Source organism: Syngnathoides biaculeatus, chromosome 13, assembly GCF_019802595.1.
Source record: "Syngnathoides biaculeatus isolate LvHL_M chromosome 13, ASM1980259v1, whole genome shotgun sequence".
Lineage (NCBI taxonomy): Eukaryota > Metazoa > Chordata > Actinopteri > Syngnathiformes > Syngnathidae > Syngnathoides > Syngnathoides biaculeatus.
Window position 1 is genome coordinate 23,576,982 of NC_084652.1, and position 17,800 is coordinate 23,594,781.

Sequence of the window (17,800 nt, forward strand, 5' to 3'; positions counted from 1 at the left end):
AGGAAGTATTTTCAGAGGCAAAGTCCAAATCCCCATACGATTGTGCTATCGTGTTGTTGCCCGGGACCTCATTACCTCGAGGGAGGCTCTTCTCATTAACAGGACTGGAACACCAAGCCATGAAAGAGTACGTGGAGGAGTCGCTGGCGGCAGGACTCATCCGACCATCATCGTCATCGGCTGGAGCAGGATTCTTCTTAGTCAAAAAGAAGGAGACCTCGTTACGTCCCTGTATTGATTACAGGGGACTTAATGACATCACCATCAAGAACAGGTACCCTCTTTCCTGATTGCCACCACATTCGAGCTGCTTCAAGGGGCCCAGATTTTCACCAAGTTGGATTTACGAAATGCGTTCCATCTAGTGCGCATCAGAGAAAGGGACGAGTGGAAGACTGCCTTTGATACACCAACAGGCCACTACGAGTACCTGGTGATGCCGTTTGACCTGACTAACGCGCCACCGGTGTTTCAGAATTTGGATTCGCCAACTTCTACCACAAGTTCATCAGGAACTTCAGTTCCATTGCTGCCTCCTTCCACACCCTCACTTCATCCCGCAATTCATTCGAGTGGGATGTTACCTCCCAGGAGACCTTTGATAGACTTAGGTCGAGTTTCACCACAGCTCCTGTCCTCATCATGCCAGATCCAGAAAGGCAGTTTGTGGTGGAGGTGGATGCATCGGATTTGGAAATGGAAGCAGTACTCTCCCAGAGGTGTGCAAGGGATGGAAGACCACATACATACCACAGCATATCAATCATGTTGGGCTTTTGCAAGATAAAGATAGAGCCTAGTGGCATTGTAGCCTTGGTACGTTTCTCCCTAGTATTGATGACATTTTTGTGGTTTTTGGTTGCCTCTGTAATCAAGTACACATGAGAAGACTTGTTAACCATCAGATGGCAGGAATATCCTCAACCAAAGGTTTCATGCAGTTGCAGATTAGACATCCACAGAGGTTAGAAAGAGGACACCAATTTCCAAAGATTTCAATTTCAATATTCTGTTGATGTCTCATGTGAATCACTGTCTCAAGGTCATACAGCAGCATAACAATCATGTTGGGATTTCTGAAGATGGTGCCTACTCACGTGGTAGCCTCGGTATGTTGCTGCCTAGTATTATTTAGGTTTTTGTGTTTTTTGGTCATCTCTGTATTCTAGTACACAAGAGATGAGTTCCAAAGAATATATATGGAATGTTGGAACACTGCCATTAACGGACAAGTCTCAAAACAGGATCTAACTGATTTGACTAGACACCCAAGACCGTTGAGTCTGGTGAAGAACACCTCCGTTGTGGCTGGTCACTCAAGGCAGCTGCCTGCTAAAAAATAACTCAGTTTTGGCTAGTCACACAAGGCTGAACCCGGCTGTAAAACGATTCCATTGAAGGCAGTTCCTGGAACCAAGTATTGGCGCAGGTTGCTGTCCTAACATAACCTTTCAAAACGCTCCATCATTATACCGCTCCCAAAAAAAAGCAGCAGTCTCAGGTCTTAATGACTACAGGCCTGTTGCCGTGACATCTGTCCCTTGAATGCCTCATGCTTGACCACTTCAAGATCGTGGCAAGTCCCCAGTTAGACCTATTGCAGTCTGCCTACTGAGCTAAAAAGTCTGAGGATGATGCAGTCATCTGCACTTCTTCCTTGAACACCATGACAGCATAGCAATCTACACAAAGATCCACCATCATCCCCAAACTCCTCCTCTAAGCTTCTCCAGCTTAATGTCTTGCCTGCCATCTGCCAGTGGATTTATAACTTCCTGATGGCCAGGACATGGCGGGTAAGGCTTGGGGACACCACCTCATCCACAGTCACCATCAGCACCAGGACACACCAAGGTTGTGTCCTCTGACCACCCCCCCCTCCACACACACACGCACACACACACGCACACACACGGTCTTCTTGCTCTACACAAATGACTGCACCTCAAAGGACAGAGCTGTCAAACTCAAGAAGTTCGCAGAGGATAAGGGCTCATTAAAGACGATGATGAGTCTGTGTATCAACAAGAAGTGGAGCAGCTGGAAGTTTGGTGTGGCCAACACTACTTGGTGTCCGAACACACTAAAGACTGTAAATATGACTGTTGACTTCACCTCAGATGCCCCTCACACTGTCTAACTTTCTTGTATCAACCGTCAACACCTTCAAGTTCCTGGGAATTACAGTCTCACAAGACCTGAAGTGGGAGACAAACATCAACTCCATCCTCAAAAAAGCCCAGCAAAGGATGTACTCCTTCTGGCTTCTGAGGAAACATGGCCTGCCACAAGAGCTGCTGAGACAGTTCCACACAGCAGTCATTGAATCAATACTGTGTACCTATTACACTCTGGTTTGGGGCTGCCACAAAAAAAGGACAAATTCTTGAGTACAACGGACAATCAAAAATCAATCAAATCAAAACGGATTGTCAGCACCACCCTACCCACCCTTGAGAACTTGCACGCCATTTGAACTAGGACAAGATCAGCTCTTCTAGTTCCTTCCATCAGGTAGCCACTACTGATAAGTCTAAACCAAAACTACCAGGCATTCCAACAGCTTCTTCCTGCCTGCAATTTAATTCTTAAATTCTTGAACAGCTAATTTACAATTCCACTGCAGCCACTCACATTTGAAAAATGTACGGGTTGGTCAGTCATGCCCGCAGATATAAAGTTACGAGTGTAGTCCAACAGTCATGCCTGCAGATATAAAGTTGCGGGTGTGATTATTGATGGAATCTCAAGACCTTAAAATAACTTACTGAGTAGTTATAAGAAGTGTCACCCCTATAAACATTCTAAAATAGATTTTGTAATGAAAAATACATATAACATAATTCACTTTGTTGGAGGATGCTTTTTTCCCTCCGCGTGTTCATTTAATTTCGGCTAGTGAGAGTGTTGTTTATCCAAATAAAGGCTGGAGATGATGAACAGTTTCTTCGAAGAATTTACTTACAGAATATTCCGGGCACTTATGAGTTACAGACAATGGCTGTAGAGGAGATCACAAGTGCAATGATACATAGAAAGCATACATCCTTTATCTTGTCAGAAGGGTGGAAAATGGGTTGTATCAAACCTGTGGCCTGACATCGGGGCTTTCCACTTAGACAAAGGGTTTCTTTCTCAACCGGTTCTAGCTGGCAATGGATTATTACAAAGTGTCCAGCATGCAGTTCATCAAGGTTAGCCTACGTGCAGAGATGTGCTCAAGGACAAATCTGGCTACAGAGCAGAGCCCCACTGAGGACATGAGGAAATTATAGAGTCATGACTAAATATGGGCATAAGACATACTTCAACTTCAATGTCTATACGAAACAATAAATGTGAGCGGAGAGCGCGTTATCCAGGTGCAAAGTTGCAGAAGTGTCATTCTCCGACATCCAAGTGGTCGCCATATTGGGTGCATCTTCTGTCCATGACATCACCCGGACATTCGCCAATGAAAACACGGGGTGCACCTTACTATGGTAGACGAACACGCCCCTTCTGACATGGAAGCTCTTTTCGAAAAGGAGAACACCACACAACCGAGTGAAGTTAGGGCAATATTACACTATTGTTTTGAACCATATTCAGATGATATGCAATCACGGCAAACCGCCTCCCCATCCGACCCACTTTCGCGGCGGAGATGAGCCATCACGGCTCATCGCAGCCGGCCGGTGTGGCTCATTTTCAGTGCCGAGGTGGCTTATCACGGAGCCGAGCCATGCTGCTTTAGGGGGTAGTTCATAGCTGCCGCAGTACGCGATGAACAACACCATCGAGCTGAGGCGCTTTACTGCGTTGTCGTCGCACGCGGCTGAGTGAGGCATTGTCGGCTGCGTTCTTCAGAGCCGCCGGCGTCCGCAATCCCGACGCGCAGCCTTCGCTGAAGCCGTGATCGGCAAACCCGGCGCCTCAGCCGGTGTGGCTCATTTTTGGCACCGTGGTGGCTTATAATGGAGCCGAGCCGTGCTGCTTCAGGGGGTTGTTCATAGCCGCCGCAGTACGCGATGAACAACACCGTCGCGCTGGGGGGCTTTACTGCGTTGTCGTCGCACGTGGCTGAGTGAGGCATTGTCGGCTGCGTTCTTCAGAGCCGCCGGCTGCCGTCCGCGAGCCTGAAGCGCAGCCTTTGCTGGCAAAGCGACGGAGTAGCCCGACGTCGTCCGACGCACACATCGTCACATTTCGTAAGCGGATCTTTTCTTATGTTATGAGAAACCGATTACGTGGTCCGCCCCAAACTATTATATTTTTTAGTCGCTGTATACACACCTACCTGTCATTTGGAACCCACGAAGCTCTCGTCCTCTGCAATCCATTTTTCATGACGAACCGGGTCTCTTGCAAATTTATGAAGGGTAAATCCATCCTCCCGAGTGTTCAAGCAATGTCCAGCAATGCAACAAGCCGGCATTTTGGCTAACATGAAGGAACAATGAGATACCTTCCCGGAGGTAAAACCAATGGAAACAAAGGAATCCACTTGAGGGCGGTCCTGTCCTTTACGTCATTTCCTGCTTCTTCACAAAAACAAATCCCTCGAGAGGATTTTCATGGCGGGCGTTACAAAAAGCTGTATACGTGGTTAAAAAACGCATGGGTCCATGTCAGCTGCCATTTTTTCATTAATAACATACTAAAAATCAAGCATTTCATGACAGTGGCCCTTTAATACCATAATCAGAATTTATTGACACTGCAAATATTGAGACATTTTTAAAGAGGTTAATAGACGTTCAATTTCAAAACTAAGTATTCATATAATCAAATCATTATTTCATTATGATGTGTTGTTATAATCTAGCATAATTTACCATGGGAGAAAATGACCATTCGCGTTTAGATATAGGGACACTTAATTATAGTTACTTAATTATAGTTAGATACTGAAACATTACCTGTGTTACATCCCAGAAATGTTTTCAGTGTAACTGAATATCCTTTGACATGGCTCATCATGTTGATGACTTTCGACTTACAGTAAAAAAATAAATAAGTCTTTGAACACCCTGCTATATGTTTTCCACTTAGAAATCATGGAGGAATTTTCATCGTTGGTGCGTGTCCACCGGGAGAGAGATATGAAAATAAAAATCCAGAAATCACAATGTATGATTTTTTTAACTATTTATTTGTGTGATACAGCTGTAAATAGGTATTTGAACACCTGAGAAAACCAATGTTAATATTTGGAACAGTAGCCTTTGTTTGCAATTATAGAGGTCAAATGTTTCCTGTAGTTGTTCACCAGGTTTGCACACAGTGCAAGAGAGATTTTGGCCCACTCCTCCACACAAATCTTCTCTAGGTCAGTCAGGCTTCTGGGCTGTTGCTGAGAAACACGGCGTTTCAGCTCCCTCCAAAGATTTTCTATTGGATTTAGGTCTGGAGACTGACTAGGCCACACCAGAACCTTGATTTGCTTCTTACGGAGCCTCTCCTTGGTTTTCCTGACTGTGTGTTTCGGGTCATTGTCATGTTGAAAGACCCAGCCATGACCCATCTTCAATGCTACGACTGAGGGAAAGAGGTTGTTTCCCAAAATCTCACAATACATGGCCACGGTCATCCTCTCCTTAATACAGTGCAGTCGTCCTGTCGCATGTGCAGAAAAACACCCTCAAAGCATGATGCTATCACCCCCATGCTTCACAGTCGGGATGGTGTTCTTGAATGGAACTCATCATTTGTCTTCCTCCAAACACAGTTAGTGGAATTATGACCAAAAAGTTAAATTTTGGTCTCATCTGACCACACAACCTTATCCCATGACTCCTCTGTATCATCCAAATAGTCATTGGCAAACGTAAAACGGGCCTTGACACATGCTGGTTTAAGCAGTGGAACTTTCCGTGCCATGCATGATTTCAAACCATAACGTCTTAGTGTATTACCAACATTCATCTCGGAAATGGTGGTCTCAACTCTTTACAGGTCATTGACCAAGTCCTGTTGTGTAGTACTGGGTTGATTCCTCACCTTTCTAAGGATCCCACAAAGTGATATTTTGCATGGGGCTCCACTCCAATTGAGGTTGACTGTCATGTTTAGCTTCTTCCATTTTCTAATGATTGCTCCAACAGTGGACCTTTTTTCACCAAGCTGCTTGGCAATTTCTCTGTACCCCTTTCCAGCCATGTGGAGTTGTACAATTTTGTCTCTGGTGTCTTTGGTCTTGGCCATGTTACAAGTACAACAAATAAGACTTACTGATTGTATGGGGGGTGGCCAGGTGTCTTTATGCAGCTAACGACCTCACACTGGTGCATCTGATTTAGGATAATACATGGCGTGGAGGTGGACTCTTAAAGGCAGACTAACAGGTCTTTGAGGGTCAGAATTATAGCTGTATAGTTGTTGTCACATGCTGCTGGGCCAATTATTATTAGTATTATGTACAATACAGTCTATTGCATGCGATAATCTACTGAATATACTAGTGCATGACTTGTCACTTTAAACTGCATACACTCCTTTAAGTCTTGACACCCTTTGTACAATGGCCATTGCTCTGAACTATCGCGCTAAAGGGCATTCTAACATAGAGACAAACAACTGTACACACAATCACACCTCGGGGCAATTTAGAGTGTCCAATTATTGTTTCATGTTTTTGGGAGGTGGGAAGAAACTTGAGTGCCCGTAGAAAACACACAAGCACGGGGAGAACATGCAAACTTCACACAGGCGGGTCCAGGTTTGAACTCGGCAACCTCAGAACTGTGAGGCCAATGCTTTCCAGATGATACACTGTTCCACCGTGTTGTTTTCATACATGGCCAATAAAACTGATTGTGATTCTGATTGAGGTCAGGCTTCTGACTGTGCCACTTCAAAACCTTCTCTTTAAGCCATTCAGTTGTTGATTTACTTCCATCCTTTGGGTCAATTAGCCAGTTGTATCACCCACACTATACATTCTGCTAAGATGCTTAGTTTTGAGTTATCCTGCTAAATGTCTTGAAAAACTTGGGAATTAATTTTACCGTGAATGATAGCAATGTGTCCAGGTCCTGAGAGAGTAAAATAGTCCCAAATCATGATGCCACCTCGATACTTAAAAATTGAGATGAGGTTTTTGTGGTGGTGTGCTATGCATTTTCCTCTTCTTTTATGTTAATTTGGACCAACTAACCTATGAATTCATCATCCTCACAATAGGGTGCCTGACCCCTCATTCTCATTTGCTCTTTGAGAAGTCAGGTTTCAGAAACATTTTCCACCCTTCATTGAGAAGGTTTAAATGATGCGGTTAATACATAAGTGTTTTTGTGGCACTAATTCAGTCTGCTGCATTTGTCTGATGTGACCAGACTATATCTATCTATCTATCTATCTATCTATCTATCTATCTCTATCTATCTATCTATCTATCTATCTATCTATCTATCTATCTATCTATCTATCTATCTATCTATCTATCTCTATCTATCTATCTATCTATCTATCTATATCTATCTATCTATCTATATCTATCTATCTATCTATCTGTCTATCTGTCTGTCTGTCTGTCTGTCTGTCCGTCTGTCCGTCTGTCCGTCTGTCCGTCCGTCCGTCCGTCCGTCCTGAGCTCGAGATCACTTCGCACTCAGTGACGGTGTGAATATGTGGTTATTTCTCCTATGACTAAAGGGCAACCAGTCCAGAGTGTAGTCAGTTTTTCATCCAAAGTCAGCTGGAATAGGATGACATTTCCTGAGCCTCTTAACAGAATAAACAATATCGAAAGTAGATGGATTGATGTTTGAATTGTCTAAAGAGCCCAAGCCAAGACACTTCTAAAAAAGGCCTTACACTGTCGACATGAAGAGAGATTTTGAACTTAGGATGTTTGCAAAGTGAAGTGGACTCAAATTAATCATTGTGCCATGGAATGAGAGCAGAACACCCTTGAGCTAAAAGGAAGACAAATCCTTTCAGCAAGAAGAAGAATATGCTGCGGTACAATCTGTTTTGGACTTGTTCATTTTAACTAAGGGATCTGGGGGACAGGGATGAGCCAGGCAATAGAATGTTTTGTCATGGTGTACTCTCTTTGCTGGGGATTCTGTGCATCGTTCCAGGGAGCTACTACTCATAAGAGGGGATAAATAGATGTAGCTAAAGGTGATGACAATGCCAGAATATCACCTTGAGTGACTTACTCATCAATTTCTTCGGTTATGTTCTCCTCTCACCAATTGTTGTATTTTCATAGCATCAGTATCAAGAAAGTGTTTCCTGGCCTACATGAATAGCCACAGCTTTAGTCGTACTTCTTTTCCAATTCATGTTTTTTATTTTTATGCCCAAGTAGCATGTGTTAATTTTTGCCATTTTCTCATTTTTTGACTATATTTTTGTTTGGCAAATGCAATACGTCTAGTCTTTTCTACCCCTCTGTGTTGTTTCTTTTTTTTATACATGTGGCTGACGCTTACAGTAGTTGTAGTTATGAACAATATCGAAACACCTTCTGGGTGTGCAAAAGAACATGTTGAAGGCCTTCAGAGCGATATATGGCTGTAATCCTACAGATGCAATTGCACAAATTTGCTAGGAGAAATGACCTGATTAATATTCAAGAATTACTCTTATGGCCTAGCATAAATGATGATAATCTTGAGGCTAAGGATATGTATGAGGGTTCGTGGCACTTATTTGAAGAAATGAAGCCGCCATTTAAATAACTCCAGCTTCACAATTGTTTATTAAAAACCTCTGTAAATGACATTTGTGCTTACAACATAATCCAAGAGAAATTTGGAAGATTAGAAATTAATTCCCTGCTGGACAGGCTTTCTGACCTTTGTGGGTCAGGGGGTAGGGTGGGGGCTCAGTCACTCTGTACACCAGTTGACTGTCAATCATGCATGTGATCACTAATTACTCAGTGTGATAGAAGCACCATCCATCCATCCATCCATCCATCCATCCATCCATCCATCCATTTTCTTAGCCGCTTACCCCCACAAGGGTCGCAGGAGTGCTGGAGCCCATCACAGCTCTCAAAAGGCAGGAGGCAGGGTACACCCTGAACTGGTTGCCATCCAATCCCAGGGTGACACTTATAATAATACATAATGATATAGTAATACTAACATATAAACTCATATTTTTTTACAGGTTTTAAGACACTAAAAAATAATCTCACTGCAACACTTGACAGTAGCACTGCCTTCCTCATTTTCCCATATCCTGTCCTGCCCCTTTCTATCCTCTCTGGTTCTCTTGGTTAGTTATTGCATGTCCTCGGAGGATGCCCCCCCTCCCCCAAACACCTCCACATCCCCAATCTAACTGTTGTATTGTTACTTGTGTTTAAATATGTAGACTGTCTCATTATTGTTCTGCTCATTTTCTTCTCTGTGTCCCTGTCTCTCCCCTAACTAAATCTCCTCTCTTTCCAGCTGCATTTAAATAAACATCTGATAAATTAAATAAAACTAAATTAAGCAGAGGAAGTATTTCAAACTTCCCTGTTGCACAGCAAAACTGTTCCAGCACAAAGTCATGCAATTCCACCATTCTGCAAAGCAATGCAGTTGAACAGGACAGATTTAACAAATATGAATAAGTAAAAATATTAATTGAGTTTCATCTTCTCCACATCAGGTTTTATCGAAAATTGTTAAAGTCAAAAATGAGGTTTCTCTTTCATGACATACATTACATACACAGTAATACACGATGGAAATGCACTCTGCCAAGCAAAATTTACAAATATTCAAATATGTGCATCTGCCCTGCATTTGACTGGCGACCAGTTCAGGGTGTAGTCCACCTTTTGCACGAAGCTAGCTGGGATAGGCTCCAGCTCTCCTGTGACCATTGCAAGGATAAGCGGGCTGGATAATGCATGGATAAATATGTGCAAGTTAATCATTTGCATGACTTTGATATATTGTCATGTCATGTCATTATCCAAGCCACTTATCCTCACAAGGGTTGCGGGAAAGCTGGCGCCTAACCCAGCTAGCTTCGGGCGAAAGGCGGACTATACCATGAACTGGTCGCCAGTAAGTTGCAGGGCAGGTATTGACACCATCACTGAGCGGGAATTGATCCAACGTTGCCCGCACCAAAGGCAGGCGAGTGTACCACTTCACCATCCATGACTCCTTGAAATATTATATCTAAAATTAAGATGAATGTTGTTTGTTAATGAGCCATATTGAGAAAAAGGATATCAAAAAAGTTGCCCTCGCATGCTGCTCTGTGGCGTTTTCAGGTTCTCAAGTTTTTCCATTTACTAGTTATAAACTGGGCTGGCCAGTGACTTTCAGGAAAGGCTGAATGTCAACTTCGAATAGCGTAGTGACAACTGGAGAGACAATGGACAGCACAGAGGCATAAAATCTGTGGCAGAGGGTCAGCACTCCAGGCGGCAGTTTCCAAAATCGAGCACCCAGGGGTGCTAAAAGACGCCAAATGGACATGCAACTGGAGCAAGTGACTACCTACAATGAGAGCAATCTGTTTTTGCAGCAAAACCTAATAGAATCTGAAAGCTATAAGGGTTTACTAGAGCAGGATGTGCTGCTCAAGAAGTCAAGCAATATGTAGAAGCAGTGGTCAGCACTCTCCCTGATGAGGTCCTGGTTGACAAGACTCATAACCACTCCACATAGTCGAGAATCTCCAAGTTCTGCATATTGCCCTGAGCAATTCATCGTCAGGTCTTATGGTCTGCTGCACAAGGGGACTGAATCGCACCAGTCAGATGAGAACTCTGTTCTTGAAGTAACATCATTGGGGGTAGTAAAGGCGTGACCTGACTTTATGTGCTCCTCAATCATCGGTATCAGTGGAGAGAAGTTTGTCATCAAACAACCAAAGGCCCAATGCATTGATGAGCAAACCCAGATGTAATTAAAATCAACCAACTTAGGGAAGAACTGAAGTCTCTGCAATGCAGGACAGGAAGAAGACAAAGCTGCAAAGACTTGGTACTGATTTACAAATGTGCATCAGCTCAGCTCCCTCTGACATGTTGAGTGGCACAGAAGAACGTGGGAGCAGAGAAAGGGCTTCAAAAGCATGTCACATTTATAGCAAATCCATTCTTATGCGGGTACAAGTACACTACATATAAAATGTACAAACATTCCACACATCGGGAAGTTGTGTAGACACATCTGGACCGGATGGCAGATGAGGGAATTCTTCTTAAAGTGACACCACAGTGGTAAAAGATGAAGTTCTAGGCAGCATGCCAGGCTGTCTTAAAAAAAACAGGTGTGGTCCCCCACCTGATTTGTGAAGTCAGCCATTTGGGTGGACCTTGCATCGCTTGAATCTAGATCCTCCTGGATGGTGAGCTTTAGAAATGTATGCTTTCTACTGTCCTCTAAGTGTTGCAAATCCTTCCAAATTAACTCAGCAAATATAACACGTTGCAAGTCCAACATGCAGCATCCAACTACTTCATATTTAGGCATTAATTCAGCTGTGCACTTACGCCTTCTAGAATACTTCTTATCAGTGTTTATATATATATCAAAAAGGGCAAATAAATAAGCATGTGAATTCCACAGCTAATCTGAAATGTGCAAGTTATGAAAATAATTATGAAAAATATAATTTTCAGGAGCCAACTTCCACTTTCATCTTATGCCGAAACTTTACTTTTTACTGTCTTGCCTTTTTTTCCCCCTATATCTGAATATTATCATCCCGTGTGCGTTTATGCCTTAGTTTGATCTTATCTCAATGACTTATTATTATTCTCTCTTCTGCCAAGGAAACTACACATATTTACACATTTATTTCTATTTCTTTAACTAAAATAAGGCTGATATATCAGGCTGTGAGCTGGCACTGAGGTGTGGAATCCAGTGCATTGTGAAGATTTTGCATTGTTTCTCTGCATAGTAGTAATATAAGTAGTGAAGTGCACTCGCAATACTTTATGCTATCGTGAGGATGGCATCTATTCAAATGGACGTGTTTATTGTGTTTCATTCTAGGAATGGTGAACTACAGTGAAGTGTCTGGCTACCCCCTTGTGCAGCGTTGGAGCCTTCGTTCTGTGCAATACCACGTCAAACTCAATCAGTGGGTCTTATCTCAAGGTAAACTAATACGCTTTTGAAAATAAATGATCTTTTGTAAAATAAGTAACTAAATAAATAAAAGATTGTACTTGATTTACGTAGGAGATTGTACTCTTTTTGTCATTCGCTGCAAGAAAATGCAGCCCTGTTGACAATATTTATTTGTGTGTCATGTGACACAAGGTTGGGCTTTCATCATAACAGTGGGTGATTTGTATTGTTTGGTACAGTGGCAAACAGGTGAGTCTCTGGCACAAGTGTGTTGACATATGAAGGAAAGAAAGGATCAGACTAATCTCTATTTGCTAAGTATTTCAAAAACTCACAATGAATTTGTCTGCAGTAGTTGTTACTCCAGAATGACAACAGACACCCAGTGTGACAAAATATACTTTCAGGAATCACTATATAAAAAAAAAAACTATGGAGTCATTCAGCAATGAAAGGTTAACAGTAATGTGGTAATGATGATACAGTGATAATTGTGCAAACGAGTCTTCAAACAATTTAGAGACAGAGTGATTTGAAGTGACTATTTTTGAAATAATCTTGCACAGTGACAGTGTTCAAATGGCGGGTATTCTGGAAATTTCACAAATTCGAAGTGACTCCTCGTACGATAATCTGGAACAGCGACAACTGCACAGATGATCCAGGTTGTTGTCAAGCACATGAATGGCCAGTATTGGGGAACAAGAGATATACAATTAGTGCAGACTAAGATGACTACTGTAGTGAGTGCACGAGGAATGTAGTAATGTCTCAACAGAGATCTGTTGTTACAATGATATTGAAAGTCAACTGCTGGATTTCAGCTGTTGAAATGTCTGCTGGTTTTGAATTGTATTGTTCGATAGCATCTATCTGAAGGAAGGAGCTGGAAGAGTTGGTGACCAGAACGTGGAGGGTCCAAAATTATTTTGCAGGCCCTTTGCAGGACTGCTGTGTAGAGCTGGATCAACAGCTTTTGTAGCAGGCTGTGTTTCCAAAGAAACTGCAGGAAGTTCTTGTATATCCTCTGCTGGGCCTTTTTGATGATCCAGTTGATGTTTGTCTTTCACTCCAGGTCCTGAATGACTGTAGTTCCCAGGAATTTGAAAGTGTCGACAATTGACACAGGGCAGCTGGACAGTGTGAGTGGTAGCTGTGCCAAAGGCTGCCTCCTGAAGTCAGCTCTACAGTCTTGAACATGTTCAGCTCCAGGCTGTTTCGGATGCTCCACTTCCTGTTGATATGCAGACCCATCACTGTCTTTGATGAGGCCAATGATTGTGGTGGCATTTGCAAACGTCAGGGGTTTGACAGCTCTTTTTTTACAATGAGGTACAAATGTTCATAGAGGGAAAGGAGAGAAGCAGAGAGGACATATGCTTGGGGAGCTCCAGTGCTGATGGTCCATGTGGATGACCTTGGTGTCCCCAGCCTCAACCTCCTGTGTCCTGACTGTCAGAAAGAAATAAATACTGGTGACAATTGAGATGCTAATGTGGAGAAGCTTTGGAGCAAAGGAGATTACGGATGATGGTGTCAAGTGCAGAGCTGAAATCCACAAACACTATCCTCATATTGGTCCCTGCACCATCTAGATGTTCTAAGATGACATACACTCCCATATTGACTGCATCAACCACAGACCTGCGAGCTCAGTAAGCAAACTGCAGGGGTCCTCTGACATTCTTGAGGTGGTCCAGCATGAGACATTTAAAGAATTTCATGACCACAGATGTCAGGCCCATAGCTGTTTAGAGATTGAAAGTTTCTTGGGGACTGTGATGATCTGAAGCGTGGAGGGTAGAAACGGGTTTAAGCAGAGACACGTGGAATATTGGTTGGATCTTAAGGGTTTATGGGACTTTAATTGAACAGGGGTGGAATTGATGAGTTTGGTGAAAGGAAAGGGACAAATGGGGAGTGATCTGATGGGATTCTGTTTGGAGTGGGAGGTCACGTGAGGAGAGCTAAACCATCCAATCCACCTTGTTTTTTGACATGGGAGAACGATGAAGATTCGCCAACTGAATATTTTTCTCAACTGACATTGTTAGACCAGGTTTGAGATCCTTCCACACTGATTGGAGCTGTTGAAGATGGTTTCTCACTGTGAGAACCACCATAGTTTACTCGTAGTGCCTAAACAAAGGGGATGGAAACTGGAACATACCAGAAAGTGAGACATACCTGTGGCAAAGCTGGTGAGGGCGTTGTGGGCATATTCCACCCATGGGAGGTAGTTGCACCAAGAGGCAGGATGGTGAGGAGGTTTTGATCCACTCACTCCATCTGGTTATTGGAGGCCCCGTAGCTCAGTGGTTAGAGCACGGGTTTGGTAATCCATGGGTTGTGGATTCGTATCCCACTGGTGCCTCCACTCCCTGAGAAGAGTTGCGTCATGAAGGGCATCCGGCATAAAAATTGTGCCAAACATATATGTGTGTTCATCTGAGATGACACGCTGTGGCGACCCTGAAAGGGACAAGCCGAAAGAAACCACTCCATCTGGTTATTGAATTTGGGGTGGTAGCCCAAAGACACACTGGAGGTTGGTGAGAGTTTTTACCTGATGCACAGACAGAGCAGGCTAGGCCGAACTCTCAGGTGTCTTGAGCTAGACTGGACTACCAGAAGTGTTGCTGGATGAACACGATGGTCCACGTGATTCCAGGTTATTCGGGTGATTCTGGGATGATAGGTGAGCAGATGGGGACTCACTGAAGGACATATGATAGTGCAGAATCATTCACAAGCAGCCACTTAGGAGGTCCGATACTGGGAGCGGGGTGAGTTTTTTGAGCCTCTTTAACCAACCAGTTTCCCAAGTGGCTGCTCCAAAGAAGCAAGAGGAAGGAAGGATAGGAAAGAGCGGCAGAAATTTAAACAGCTGAGAAATAAGGCCCAGCAAGATTGCCATGGAATAAGGCCTTTGGCGGAAAATAGATAAGACAAGATTAAGATAGGTTTAAGGTTTTTGTAGTCAGTCCAAATAATAAAGGGTGAAATAGTCCCCTTCAACCAGTGCCTCCACTCCTCCAGGGCCTAGACAATGGCTCGGATCTCATGATTCCCTATATCATTATCCTACTTGGATGCGGACAGGAGATGGGAGGTTATGGAAGAAAAAGGCACAGGGATCTTTTTTTGGGAAAACTGCCCCCCCCCCTTCTGGGAGAGGACAGCTCCCACCCTTGTCACAGAGCCATCAACCTCCACCACGATCTGTAGGGAAGTGTTAGGGTGTTGCAGGATAGGGGCACTGGTGAACAGTTCCTTGAGTTTGGCATTTGGATGTTTGCAGTGCAGGAGGGTTTCAATGGGAAGGGCAGCTGATGGAGTTGAGAATAGTGAGAGGTGAGACGTATATCAACCGTGCTGAAGTCACGGATGAGTTGATGATAAAAATTTGGCAAAATCCTGGAAAAATCCTGGAAAAATTGAGGGTCGATTCAGGTGGATGGCATGGGCCTGTTAATGACTGGTCTGGTTGTAACTGTTCTTTGGTCATGATGCCCCAAGAAGTGATCATAAGAAAGGTGGAATTCACACTTTTCTGGTTTTATGAAAAGATGGTTGTCAAGAAGGTGTTGAGTACTTGGGGACATGCATGCAATGGTCTTTGGGAGCGCAGACGATGAGTATGTCATATAAACAGTCAAATACAAAACAAACAGCATACTTAAAAACCTTGAAGTAAAAGAATCAGCCGGTGAGTCAACAAGTGTCAATATGCAGGTGACGGGTTCCAGGAACTGACATATCATATCATATCCACACAGTGATGATTTTTGACTGAAGAAATATGCACAGCCAAGGTGACCCTGATTGCTGGGGGAGAAAAAAAAGTGAGCAAGGAGAGAGAGAGAGAGAGAGAGAGAGAGAGAGAGAGAGAGAGAGAGAGAGAGTGGCAAGATGCAAAGTGCCATTCATGAGCCAAAGGAGGAGCTGGAGGGCACTGATCATGACACTACCCACAAAAAGTTAGTAATTTTCCACTTTCAAATGCAATTTAAAACCGAAATAAAACCTAAATGAACAAAAACATTTAATAGTGAGATATGATCTTCTGTAAACATGTCCAGCTGTTGTTCAATGTTTCTTGACTTGTTGCACAACATGCTGTTAACAAAAAACAAAATGGCAACAACAGGTGTTTGATCCATAAATCAACCAATAAACTTCCAAATATGTTCACTTCTATACCTCTTTGTGACTATATAGGTCTCTCTGTATCAATGTAGCTCATGACACAAAGATCTGTGGCCCTTCCCTCTGAGAATTTCCTGTTTGAAAAGTCAATATGGCGAGGTACTGTTGATTAGGTGTCATCTTTGTCTCCAGATGTCAAAATATAACTGAGAGGACTGCATCAAAAGGGCTTTGCATTTCTGAAAGACCAAAATTGGAGCTTAAATCATATCTACTGTTTCCACAGACTGCAATTTACAAACAAACTTCTTGCCGTTAATAGACTAGTCCCATGCTGACCATAGCCAATGAGCAGCTTTGAGATCCTCGATTCATTCGATCTTATAATATGGTTAACATATGATAACACCACATGGTTCCTTGCAGACTCTGCAAAAAATGTTCCATTTGGCTCTTTTTCCAGCAAATTAAACCAGTGACTACTTTTGGGTTTGCTGTTTCATGGAGGGGCAGCATGGTGGATCAGCTGGTAAAGCGTTGGCCTCACAGGTCTGAGGTCCCGGGTTCAATCCCGGACCCACCTGTGTGGAGTTTGCATGTTCTCCCCGTGCCTGCGTGTGTTTCCTCTGGGCAATTCGGTTTCGCCTACATTCCAAAAACATGCAACATTAATTGGACACTCTAAATTGCCCCTAGGTGTGATTGTGAATGTGGCTGTTTGTCTCAATGTGCCCTACGATTGGCTGTCAACCAGTTCAGGGTGTACTCTGCCTCCTGCTTGTTGACAGCTGGGATAGCCTCCAGTACACCTGCGACCCTCGTGGGGCTAAGGGGAGAAGAAAATGGATAGATGGATGGATGTTTCATGGAGCACCTTGAAGGCATTGTTAGGTCAGCCACCAAGATACATTGCAGTTGAAAAAGTGATACACACTGCGTCCAGCCATCATATGATCATTTGTAATAAGGAGTTCTGTATTATATGCATAATATTTGACCCTTATCACAACAACAGAACAACAATCTGGATCTTGCATTTGAATACAGTGTAAAGTTTACCTGCAAGATGATTGTATCGCTGTATGCGCGCTCTTTAAATACTTCCATAAAGTACAACCAAGTCCACTGTTCACATGTTAAATACTTCATTAAAGTACAACTGAACTCGATTTTTCTTCCGGGTGCCCTTTTAAATAGCGTTTATGCATGCTACCGTATGCTTTAAGGTAGTATTGCTATATAGTATAGCTATATTACAACCTAACTCACTGTGTATATGATACATCCCATGCCGCTTGCAACTTCACTTTGCTTACCCTGTTCACGTCAATGTTCAGCGAATGAATTTTGCTTTGTTGTTTTTCTTTCACGGCGGTTATTTGTTCTTTGTTAATTAATCAATTGCTCATGCTGTTCTTCCAACTTGGGCCACCTTATCTTGTTTCCATGGAAATTCAGCTTGGTCTTCTCGACTTGGCAAAGCTCGTTTTACTACCCCCTCAAGTGGAACCAGACATGTGAGCCCTATCATCCACAGTCCTTTCAGAAATTGTGGCCTAACTCACCCGGGGCTGCCTCTTAATAACGTTGTGTTCACCATTTGTCATCCATTGCTCCCACAT

General features: G+C 43.2%; 1 protein-coding gene across 1 annotated transcript in view; it reads left to right on the forward strand.

Annotated features, from left to right (window-relative positions):
* The window catches only part of LOC133510384 (astrotactin-1-like), a 442,032-nt gene that overhangs the window by 203,322 nt on the left and 220,910 nt on the right, over nt 1-17,800 (forward strand). Inside the window, exon 15 of the mRNA XM_061838217.1 lies at nt 11,952-12,056. Within this exon, the coding sequence (XP_061694201.1) occupies nt 11,952-12,056 (105 nt within the window). The remainder of the gene's footprint in view (nt 1-11,951; nt 12,057-17,800) is intronic.